At 39.0% G+C, this 12744-nt stretch overlaps 1 protein-coding gene across 1 annotated transcript in view; it reads right to left on the reverse strand.

The window, feature by feature from the left end:
• Nucleotides 1-12098, reverse strand: part of LOC117472237 (MAM and LDL-receptor class A domain-containing protein 1-like) — a gene marked incomplete at both ends in the record, with an annotated part of 43135 nt that extends 31037 nt beyond the window's left edge. The window contains 3 exon segments of the mRNA XM_034117405.1: nt 10412-10700; nt 11550-11797; nt 11885-12098. Of these exon segments, the coding sequence (XP_033973296.1) occupies nt 10412-10700; nt 11550-11797; nt 11885-12098 (751 nt within the window).
• Between the last annotated feature and the right edge of the window lie 646 nt (nt 12099-12744).

Here is a 12744-nt window from a genome sequence, read left to right on the forward strand (position 1 = left end):
TAGTATCTGACACTACGTAAAAAATAATAATGCAGTCGAATCAATTTTATTGCTAATCTTTGACACATCCAAGACTCTAATAACCACCAAAGTTCCATCCCTCTACTAATTATTATATTGAAAAAAATTCATTTTTTGTGTTTTTTGTCATAAATAATGAAATAATTCAGTTAATTAAACAGGCATTTAAAGGGTTAAAATCCTGAAAATGATTGAATGTTTGGTAGTTTTGAGTACGTTATAAGTTGTTTAAGTGATTCATGAAAAAAAAAGTAGAAAGAAATGTTGATGTATGATGATTTAATAGCAGTTATTATGGGCGTGTACATTTTTGCCACGAAGGGGTCGAAAGGTTGAAAATTCGAGGAGGGCACAAGGGTTAAGAAATACATATTTGTAGCTTTTTTTTTTATCTGCAGTAGGAAATGCAGAGAGTAGCGACAGGGCTGGTCCAACCTGATCTGTAAAGTGATCTAACTAAGTGCTATTGAATGGGGGGCTTATATGCATTTGAAAAGCAATATAAATCACACAGTTCGTATACAATAGGCTTTAAAAGCACCATCGATAACCATTGCCCTTCTCCTATTCAAACCAAAAGAGAAAATGCAGATATTACACTCTGAAAAGAAAGGGTAGACATATCTGTACTCTTAGTGCCAAGTAGCTAAGCTATTCATTCGCAGAAATGTAAAGTGGTCTATCTAAGTTCTATTCATATTCTTGACGGGAAGAGTTAGTATACAATAGAGTTAGAGTTAGTATACTTTAAAAGCCTTCTCCAAATCAAACCAAGATATCTTGGGTATTCACTCAGAGGGGGGTCGGTGAACCGGGCAGAGTTTTTCGCCGGTCAACGTGTGTGAAAGTTTAAAGTTCAATCTTCCTTATTGAGCTTTATAACAAATGAATAACGACTATATATTATAATAAAACTATATATTGAGCTTTAAAACAAATGATATATATTATAATAAAATAAACACCGGCTGTTGTTATGCCTGCTGTAACGTTTACTTTCTCCGTTCTCCGCTTAAGTAATTATTACTTCCTGGTTAGCTTTCCGCTCGAAATTTAAATCTGAAAATGGCAAAATAACGGAGAAAAAAACGTTCACAGAGAAGACGACAACAATTGTCACTTGCACTTGTCATTTAGCATCTGAACACACTTGTAAACAACGTGATGCCCGGGAAGCGAAGACCCGGCGGAAACAGCTGGTCTGGTTCACTAAAATGTCCGTGTACAGTATATCTGGTACTAATGTATAGCGGATCTTTGTTAAGATCCATATGTCAGTAGAGATGGGATGGCAGAAGGTGCTATATATATATATATATATATATATATATATATATATATATAATTCCAAAGCTGGTAAAGACCTTTCAAATTTAGCAATAATAGTCATATAAGAAAAGTACTGATTTGTTCTTGAATCAACTTTTTTATGGAAAATGTTTTATGTAATTTTATTTCATTTTAAATCAAATGAAAGACATTCACAGTTAATGTAATTAGATATACATTATTAATGCCATACATTTTTAAATGTAATTAGATATACATTATTAATGCCATACATTTTTGCATAAATATTTATTCAGTATGATAGCTGTCTAACAGAAGTTAAATCCATTTCTCACTTATTCTGACAATGTACTTAACCCCAAATAAAAGAACCCAATAAAAATAGTTGTTAAATAATAGTGAAGTCACGTTGTAATAACAATAACTCATCTCTCTCGGGTTTTTTTGTTTTCTTTGTGTGCTTTGCCAAAAGCCACTGTGTCAAGTGTCCTAGTTGGGTTACCGTAACGAACAGCAGCAGGCTCTCGATTTTTAATCCTAATTTAATCATTTATGTTCGCCGAATTGACATGAAATCACTGACAAATATGAATATACTGTATTCAACTTCATTAAAATGTTATTAACGTGCCTAAATTCGTGTCTCGCCTTAATTAGATGTTTGATAAGTGCAGATCACATAGTAAAACACGTACACAGATACATTATTTTGTATTTTTATTAAATTCGACAATGTCAATTTCACTTTCCACTATGTCCACCGTTGTTTTTCACAACCAATGGCAGAACTTTATTGAGGCCTGTAATTAGTCAACTACAGGTCTCTTGAGTCAGTCTTTTTCTTCCAAAAAGCTTGTGACAAGATGTTATTGCTCTTGGGGCATTAAAAACAAGATTTTAACTTTAGTTTTTTATATAATATCTGCATTTTCTATTGTGAAAAACTAAGTCTTAGTTATTTAATATATAGCGCCATCTCCTGGTTAAACCCTGAAATTGGAGAATAGTGGGAGGGCCTAACATTTCTGAATACTGGTCTTTGGCAGGCAACTGGCTGGCAACTGGCTGGCAGTCGGCAGGAAGCTGTATGCTGGGGTCCAAAATAAGAGGCTCCATCTGTATCATATTCCATTTACTTGTATATAGACTATTCTTGCACTATTTTATCTGTTTTATCTGTTCTATGTCCTATATTTATGTTGCACTGTTGGAGGAGCCTCCAGCCTTAATGCTAAGCTAAGCTAACTATATGATGGATGCATTTTTGACCAAAGAGTGATATAGAAATCTCATGAAAGTCGCAATTAGAAAGCGATTGTTCCTCAGCATGCTTCATAAAATGCTTAATTATTCATTTATAAGTGGAATACTGTGAGAACCCCAGAGTCAGTGCAGCCTCCTGATGTTCTCCCATCATCTTTCTTTAACCCCGTGATGTTTCTCCCTCAGGTCACTGGTTAAAGACCCAGGACCAGTGTACCCCAGTGTGTCTGTGCTACTGGTTTATTCTCCTTTTTGACTCCATGCATTCCTGCAGAGTTAGTGCTTGTGTTTTAAGGAGATGAGGCGTGATGAAGAGGAGGGTCTCTGTGAGGAAAGGAGAGGAAGAAGGCCCTCCTTATCCTTTGTTTCTCTTCAGATGCAAAGGACCAGAAGCAATGGGACCAAACAAAAGGCAGCCAGGAGGCAGGAAGCTGAAACTGATCACTCTACCTCAGGGGGGAAAGTAGATTAGGTTTTAGAGGATCTTTACTCCAGTATTTACATTTTATTCTACTTTAAACTTCTATTTCACCCAAACATTTGACTTTTCTGCATTTAATTGACAAGATTAGTTACTTTGCAAGGTTATATTATTCATAAAAGTGAATTATAACAGATTATTATGTAAGGTATAATGTGCATCAAGGCGGTCATTAATGAAAAAATATAATCAAAAAGTATTCCACTGTGTTTTCTGACGGATTAAAACCAATATTTGTCGTTTAAACCTGACGTTAAATTAACCGGACTTCTTTCTGCGGATTGATATGGCTGCACATAGTCCCTTAGCAACGGTCTGTTCTCCTTAGCAACGGCCTGTTCTCCTTAGCAACGGTCTGTTATCAAAAATGAACAGACCTCTGGAATGTCCAAAACTGACCAATCAGAAGCGAGTATTCAACTAAGCCGTGTAATTTTAAGGAATAAGATAAATGGAGGTAAAAACAAAGTCTTAAGAGTTAGCTCCAGCTTTACCAGCTGCAAAATCTAAATTATTATTTAGGATCATTGATTATAATCCAGCTATAGAAAAATATTAATCCAAAATATAGACATCCTGCATAACAAGTACCTTTAGTTTATTATGATGCTAATGCTCTCTTACTTTTAAGTAACATTTTGAATGCAGGACTTATACTAGTATTTCTACATTGCAGTATTATTACTTAGAAAGATGAATTATAGCATAGTCCCTTGATCCACCTTAGCAACAGTCTGTTCTCCTTAGCAACGGTTTGTTATAAAAAATTAACAGACCTCTGGAATGTCCAAAACTGACCAATCAGAATCAAGTGTTAAACTAAGCCGTGTAATAATAAGGAATACGATATATGGGAGTATTTTGCACCTTTTGAACCAACTGCAAAATGAAAAATGTGAGTTTACATGAATGGATAATTAATTAGAATCCAGCAATAGACATTAGTATATTATGATGCTAATGCTTTCTTAACATTTTGAATGCAGGACTTTTACTTGTATTTCTACACTGCGGTATTATTACTTAGAAAGATGAATTATAGCATAGTCCCTTCTCCTTAGCAACAGTCTGTTCTCCTTAGCAACGGTCTGTTAGCTGAAATTAACAGAATGTGGATTGTCCAAATTGACCAATCAGAAGCGAGTATTCAACTAAGCCAGTATTTTGCACCTTTTTAACCAACTGCAAAATGTAAAATGTAAGTATACTTTAATGGATAATTAATTAGAAAAAGTACTTTAAGTATATTTTTATGCTAATCCTTTCTCAAGTAACATTTTGAATGCAGAACATATACTAGTATTTTACAAGATGAAGTAAAGCAAGTCGTCCAATCAGCTGTCAGACTGTCCTTACACTTTATTTGTATCTGTTTCTCTCTCTTTTAATAAAGTATAGATGACACTGAGGCTCCTGTCCTTCTCTGCATGAAACACTGACAGAAAGCGATAGCATCAGAAACGTATTTCTGTTACACGACGCTACGTCAACCTCGTACAAAGCTGTCAAACTCAAAGCTGTCAAAACTCAGATGAAGATGGATCTCCGGCACCAGAGGCCACTGGAGACAACAGGAGGACACACATTCATGTCATTGCTGTTATTTCATCACAATGTCAGTGTTTTTACAGCGCTGTAGATGTATTTAGAGGATTTTCTGATATTCAGAGCACCTACAAGTAAAACATTTTAACATAAATAATTTTCTCTATATTCGATTGAATCCATCACAAACACAAAATATCCAATGTCTGAAAATAACGGGCACAAAATGATGATTTATCTCAGAAAAACCACTTATACCTCAGTAATAAACACGGTATTAGATGGTTCGTGTTCGTGAGTACATGTGAGAGTAACATACAGTCAAATCTCCTTTTTAAGCCGTGGCAGGACAATTAGAGAAAGAGGCACAGGCGAGATGATACGCAGGGAGGAGAAACTGCCGTTGAGGCTTTAATTAACGAGCGTTGTGACCGGAGGGACGTCTCTCCATTTCTCTGCTGGAGAGGGAAATACACTTTCTCATCACTTTCATTATTAATAAGAGGTTCTGCTGCTCAGTTAATAAAGTCTGAGCTTCAGGAGAAATGCAGTTGCAGTGAGACTCTCTTCTGATTCGCTGCATCTGAAATGTCCTTTTCTTTCCTCTTAGTCAAACTTCTTAAGATAATAAGATAAGATGATCTTTATGGTTCCCAATAAATGTCTTAATTTTGATCTAAAAAAGCAACAGATCTGCTCATTTAAAGTGGACCTATCATGCTATATTTGAATAATATAGTGTAGGCCCATACCTATATAAGGCATATTTATATATATTTTTTTCAAAATACCAAACAGATCATGCATTTTAGCCATGCCTCATTTTGCTCAATTTGACAATTTTTAGCCCTGGATTAGCTCTGGGTTGATTCAGTGAGAACAGCACCACCTACAGGCCTGGCATATGTACTACAGCGTCTCCAGCGGCTCCAATGGCCGTGGCTGTCTCCTCCTGATTGGTGGAGTTGGCCCAATAGCCGTAGCGCCACCGTCCTGACGTCAGGACAGTGTTCAAATCTGGATCAGTTTTTATCAGATCCGTTGCAGCCCCTTTTTTAGAGATTTGGGTATGGAGGAAAATAGAGAGGGTTGTGTTTTCTGACACTTGGTGAGTTCCCTGGAACACCGGGGACACATATTCATGTAGAAAAGACGTACAATAGTGCACTTTGCATGATAGGTCCCCTTTAACTTTAAAAATGCAACCTTTCGTTCGAATTTACTGCAATTATTCCAGTTTTTTTCAATACATATCGCAGTTTAAAAGTATTATTGGAGAGTCTGATCACACACACACACACACACACACACACACACACACACACACACACACACACACACACACACACACACACACACACACACACACACACACACACACACACACACACCACACACACACACACACACACACACACACACACACACACACACACACACACACACACACACACACACACACACACACACACACACACACACACACACACACACACACACACACACGAAGTTGAGAATTAGAGATTTTTAGGTATTTGAAAATGTGTGTATGTTGTCGTATAAGATGTACATTCATTACAGTTTAAAGTAAATATTAACACCTTCTCCTCTGCATACATGTACAGGTATTCTCCCCAGATAAAACTGATGTTTCTGAGTTTCACTACTCCATCCTTGGTGTGTTATTGAACGAAACAGAGGAGGAAGAAGCCCCGAGGCTCTGCAGTCTGTAATTACACTTCCTGCTGTCTCTCATCAGTGTGACTGTGTGCAGACTCTCCCTCTGGAGGGTCTGATTGTTGGATGAACTTCTCTCCTCTGTCAGGGCGAGTGTTTCCCCCCGTCTTAACCTTCAGGAAACACTCACTGCCCTTCTGCTCTCTCACATCCCTCTCTACTCCCATCGTTACCCGGCTCTTTTTCTACACTACACAAACTAGAAATCTTGCCAAGTATATGTGTCTAATATCTATAGAATATGTCTCTCCACCTGATATAAGACACACTAACTTCAGGAGTGACACTGCAGTGAGATATCAGGTCTTGTTTTTAGACAAAGCATCATCTTGTTGAGTCAAAACATCTTATTTTGAGTCGTATCTCAGATGAAACACATATTTATTTATTAGGAAATCACCAACGTCAGGAAACAGAAAACATTTGAGTATTTGTGGCTTATTCTGTAACAACATCATCTCCTGATTCTGGTGAAATATAGTTCACAATGAGTTCTCCTGATAATTACAAGATGTGATTTATCTAAATATCCCTTCTTACTTCAAGAAATCTTACAAAGCAAATGTTCACTTGTTCTATTGGCAGATTTTTGGACTTATTTCAAGTGAAAACACCTTGATTTCATTATTCTTTTACTTATTTTTGGAGCAGCAGAAGAGAAAGCAAACTTCTTCTGCCCGCGCAATATGTCTTTTTCCTCAGCCTAAATTCAATAGAGTAATCCTCAGGTGCTTACAGCATACAGGGCAGTTTGTATAAGCTTGTTTCCTCCAATGAAATGGAATTAAATAAAGCATCTCAACGCAAAGACAGTGTTCAGTTACTCTGGATAATCTGGAGGAACTACTTCTTCTGCTAAAAGCAAGACCTGTTTGGTTCCCATGATGCTAAGTATAAGTGTCATTTATTGAAACGTAACAAGTGAAAGTGTAATTGGATGTATTATGTGAAATATTGATGCCATTCCCAGTGATCTGGACGGATTGCTTTCTTTGTTCCTGAGGGAGAAGTTAGCACGAAGCTATTCACACTGAAAACAGGCTGAACCCTAAAGAACTTGAGAGGCTATCTGTACAGCTCAACACCTCCAGAGGTACGTGAGGACATGTACTTCTGTGTCGTTAGAGAATCTGTTTGAAGCTCCAGAGTTTCAGTGAAGACATGAAACAGAAGAGATGATAGGTGAGATGCTAACAGCGTGAACATGGAGGCGTCTCATCACTTTCATTATGAATAAGAGAGAGAGGTTTCAGTCAGTCAGAGCTTCAGATGAAAAGCAGAGAGACTCTGACTCGCTGCAACATGTTAGCAACGTCAACATGGAGGCATCATTAGACCTGTGCTGCAGAGCTTTCTAATGAATGATTAATACCTTCACTCTGTGGGGGGTCTCGCTCTTCGACAGACAGAAAGAGACAGATGTGAGGGAAATGTCTTCTCCCTCTTCTCCAGCTCGTCTGAAAACAGCAGACAGCTTTCAGACTCTCTGCTCTGCAGGCGATCCATTTAACACACCAATTATATTCTGAGTAACAATGGCCATAAATCAGCTGTTGTTCTTCTCCCTCACGTCTTAAAGGGTCCCTCATAAAGAATGTAAGGCATGCAGACGAGCTTCTAATGGATAATGAACGGGATTCAGTCAGAGATTTAAGATCTGCACACAGGGCCTTTTAATGGGAGGCAATCAGAAACACACCATGTTGATTTGGGGCTTTGAATGCATGTAAATGGTCTGCAGAGGCTAAAATCACTGTGCTCTAGAGCAGGGGTTCTCAAATGGGGGTACGCAGACCCCTAGGGGTACGTTGGGGTACTGCAGGGAGTACGTGAGATAAAAATAAAATAAAGAAAAGTTAATTAAAAAAATACCATGCATGATTACAAAAATAATCTTAGTACAATAAGTTAAATAGAAAACACCATTTTATATCAAATATTCCTAGAACCACCAAAAAACATGTCAAATGTGTGTATTGTATCTTATAGTTTTTCACAATATATCATTTTGTTAATTGGTTTGTTAAACATATATTACTTCAGTTGAAAAACTCCTTGGAAAAATCTGTTTTATAAAAATGTTATTTTTTTTTATGCATAAAATGAAAATATCCTTAGTTTGTTGTAATTCATGCACGAAGGAGTTAATAAATCACGCACTGAGGGAACATCACTATATTGGAATTATTTATATAGGCTTTTTCGATCAAAAATGTTCGGGGTCGGTCAGGGGGCTGAGAACATGTTTCAAAGGGGTACATTACTGAAAACAGTTTGAGAAGCACTGCTCGAGAGCGACTTGTTAACCTGGAGACCACCCATAGATGTGAAGAAAGTCGTCCATTATTAGTGCGGAGTTTAATATCGTTCTTTGGGTAAATATCTCCAGTTATCGTTCACTGAAGACAATCCTCCAATAATTCTCTTACTGCTAATCAGTCACTGAAAGTGCAATCATGTAGAATTTAATAATGTAATATATTTCCTGAATCCCTCGTTTGTCTGGTTTTGCACTCGGAGCTTCACTCTGAGATATTCACTCTGAGACTCTGAGATATTCACTCTGAGATATTCACTCTGAGACTCTGAGATATTCACTCTGAGATATTCACTCTGAGACTCTGAGATATTCACTCTGAGACTCTGAGATATTCACTCTGAGATATTCACTCTGAGACTCTGAGATATTCACTCTGAGATATTCACTCTGAGACTCTGAGATATTCACTCTGAGATATTCACTCTGAGACTCTGAGATATTCCCACAAAGAGATTACCCAGTGATTTACTAAGAGCAGGAAGATGAGTGCGCTGCACTCTGTCACGATGCAATCACAAAGCTGCATTGTTCTCTCAGGAGGAAGAGGAGGAAGAAGAAGGAACGCTCTGCTCGCAACCCTTGAGAACTTTTACATCTCATCATCAGAGGACGTTTCACTTTATTGGATTGATCGAAATCTGTGGACAAACTACACCTCGTTAAACATTCATCTGTTTGTCATTTTGCAATCTACTTATTTATCTAAATAGTTATCACCGCAATAAACCGTATTTAATTCCGTCTTAATGTACATTATTTAATTTCATATTCTGTTCTTGTGTATATCTCATGTATATCGACTTTTGCTGTGAAAATCCTGAATGTCCTCTTCCAATGTGAGAGTAACATGCTAACAAAGGTATCCCAACTGTAGCTGTGAACATGACAGGATGTATGATTACCTAGAAGAGCATCAGGACTGTTTGAGGCATATGATAGCTATGTGATTAACATGATGATTCAGCCTCTATGGAGAGAGACATATGACAAGCATGCTCATTTCTGACGTGGAGCTAATCTGAAGTAAACATTGAATACTGCTTTCTATTCCTCCATCTTGTGACTGTGTAACTCCCTCTCTTGGATATCAGCATGTGAAGGACACTGTTCAGGAACTAGTTGATGCTCTGTATGTGATGACTACTTCCATTCTGGAGAGGATCACAGATACATGGATCCTGAGATTGAAGCTCAAGCCGGGGACCAGGGATTATTGACATTTAAGTATTCAGAAAGAGTCAGAATTTTGAGATTTTGTGAAAAATTGCGAATTTTGTGAAAAATTGCGGATTTTGAGAAAAAGTCAGAATTTTGAGATTTTGTGAAAAATTGCGAATTTTGTGAAAAATTGCGGATTTTGAGAAAAAGTCAGAATTTTGAGATTTTGTGAAAAATTGCGAATTTTGTGAAAAATTGCGAATTTTGTGAAAAAGTAAGGATTTTGAGAAAAAGTCAGGATTTTGAGAAAAAGTCAGGATTTTGAGAAAATGTCAGGATTTTTCTGAAAAAATCCAACAAATGCTCTGTATGTGATGACTACTTCCATTCTTGAGAGGATCATAAATACACGGATCCTGAGATTGAAGCTCAAGCCGGAGACCAGGGATTATTAACATTTTTAAGTATTCAGAAAAAGTCAACATTTTGAGAAAAGTCCGAATTTTGAGAAAAGTCAGAATCTTTTGAGAAAGCCGTGACCAGTGAGACTTTTCTAACACGTTTCATGCCTGTTCATCCGTAAAACAAGTGTGTACCTGCAGGAGGAAGAGTGTTGTCTTCTTCTTCTTCTGAAGCGAGCAGACACCCTGAGGAGAAGCTGATGTCGTCCAGGCAGATGTCTCCCTTTGGGTTTTTCCCCACTTTGCCCTCAAACACCACCTGGAAGTCTTCTTCCTGGCGGCTCAGCTGGACCTCCATCCTCTGCCAGGCGTGACCCTGATCCCCCGTCAGGTTCACCAGCAGATCAAACCCTCGTGCTTCACCTCCTCTGAACACACTGAGGGTCCCGATGCCTTCTCCTGACATGTGCACAAAGAAACGCACCTGCAGAGAAGTCAAAGTTTGTGGGTACAGACAGAGAGATCGAAATACCGTTTCCCACAATCCCGAATACAAAAGTACAAATATATATAAAAATATGTATAGAATATGTGTATACACGTAACGTGGAGAGAAGAGGAATGTGACAGGAACTGATGAGGCGTCTGCCTAATACCCAAAGAACAGACTGTTTACTTTACTTTGAACACTTCACTGTTGCTCATTAGCACTCTGCTTTCTTTCCAATTAGGACTTTCCTTTCTCAGAAGGAGGCGAAGAAAGAAATGGTTGTAACGTGTAGAGGAGTAATCAAGGTTTAATGACGTCTCCAGATCGATTCCCCTTTCTCCTTGTCTTTATTAAAGCAGTAACAAAACATAGTCTCTCCCTCACACGGCACTGAGGCACTTGTTGGTTTTTAACAAATTGATGCACACTCTTCATCTCAGGAGAGCGCTTGCCCTTCCTCTTCCTCTCCCTCCTCTTCGTCTCCCTCCCTCCCTTCACTTGAATTGGTGCCTTTTCGCCGGCTGCGTGATTGACAGGTCCAGAGAGGGATAAGACAGACGAGACGCAGAGCACACTGAGCTGTCAATCAACGCACACGCACGCACGCACGCACGCACGCACGCACGCACGCACGCACGCACGCACGCACGCACGCACGCACGCACGCACGCACACACACACACACGCACACACACTAGTTCAACATGAGGGAACCCTTTATCTTCCCTGCTGAGAGTTAGAGGAGGGGGTCGATACCACCGTAATAAATATGAAGACCTTGCAAAGAAAATAATATGTTTATTATACGTTCACATGTCGCTTAGTTATTATTATTCCCCTCACCTGGCAGTGTTCGCTGCGGCGGCTCAGCAGGGGTCCTGAGATTCGGGCGGACTGTCCTGCTGCCTGCGGGAAAGAGCCCTCCAGGTACAGGTAGTGTCCGGTGGGGTCTCTGAGGGTGTGGTCACTGATTGGCCCCGTGCCGCCTGTAAGAGTGCTGCCCGCTTTGATCAGCCAATCAAAATCATCCATTCCACTCTGACGCCACGAACACAGATCGAACTCAAAGCTGCAGCGAGAACTGAAACCTTCTGAAAACACAACGGGTCGATGTTTACGATTTAAAAAGTTTCAACATTCAAGGCTTTTATTGTCACGTGAAAAAGAGGGTTCCTCACGGCAGATGTAGGGCTCCTCGTCTGATTGGTCCCCGCAGTGATCGATGAAGTCACACAGCTGATCCTGGGAGATGCAGTTCTGGTTCCTGCAGGTGAACTGCTCAGGTGTGCAGGGGTCACCTGAGGAGGGGGGGGGGACGCAGTGCAGGAAGGTGACATCATCGATCACCACGTCGCCCATATAGCTGATTCCTCGCTTCGCCCTGAACACCACCTGATCAGAGAGAGTACACACATCCTTTACTCAAGTAGAAGTACAGATACTCGTGTTTAAAAATACTCTGGTAAAAGTAGAAGTACTGACTAAACTTCTTTACTCAAGTCAAAGTAAGAGGCTTTGAAATGTACTTCAGTAAAAAGTACCCATAACTAGCAGCTGTTTTAAAGAGTACCTTGACCTCCCTTTATATTAATAGAACAATAATGTCATTGTTAGCTAATGAATGTTTCCATGCTGAACAACGGCAACATGACAACGTTTTCATTGGTCCCTCTTCTTTAGAGAAGACCAGGAAATGATGGATACGGATCGTGTTCAAATCAATAGGCACGCAATGACTCTAAATAATAATGATCACGCCACCAAACACACATTCAAACTAAAGGAACCAGCCTGTTTGGGAAATGTGAGAAGTAGAAAGTACAGGTATTTGGGTTCAACATGTGAGAAGTAGAAAGTACAGGTATTTGTGTTCAACATGTAAGAAGTAGAAAGTACAGGTATTTGGGTTCAACATGTGAGAAGTAGAAAGTACAGGTATTAGTGTTCAACATGTAAGAAGTAGAAAGTACAGGTATTTGTGTTCAACATGTAAGAAGTAGAAAGTACAGGTATTTGGGTTCAACATGTGAGAAGTAGA

The sequence above is a fragment of the Trematomus bernacchii genome, unplaced genomic scaffold, assembly GCF_902827165.1.
Source record: "Trematomus bernacchii unplaced genomic scaffold, fTreBer1.1, whole genome shotgun sequence".
In the NCBI taxonomy this organism is placed as follows: Eukaryota; Metazoa; Chordata; class Actinopteri; order Perciformes; family Nototheniidae; genus Trematomus; species Trematomus bernacchii.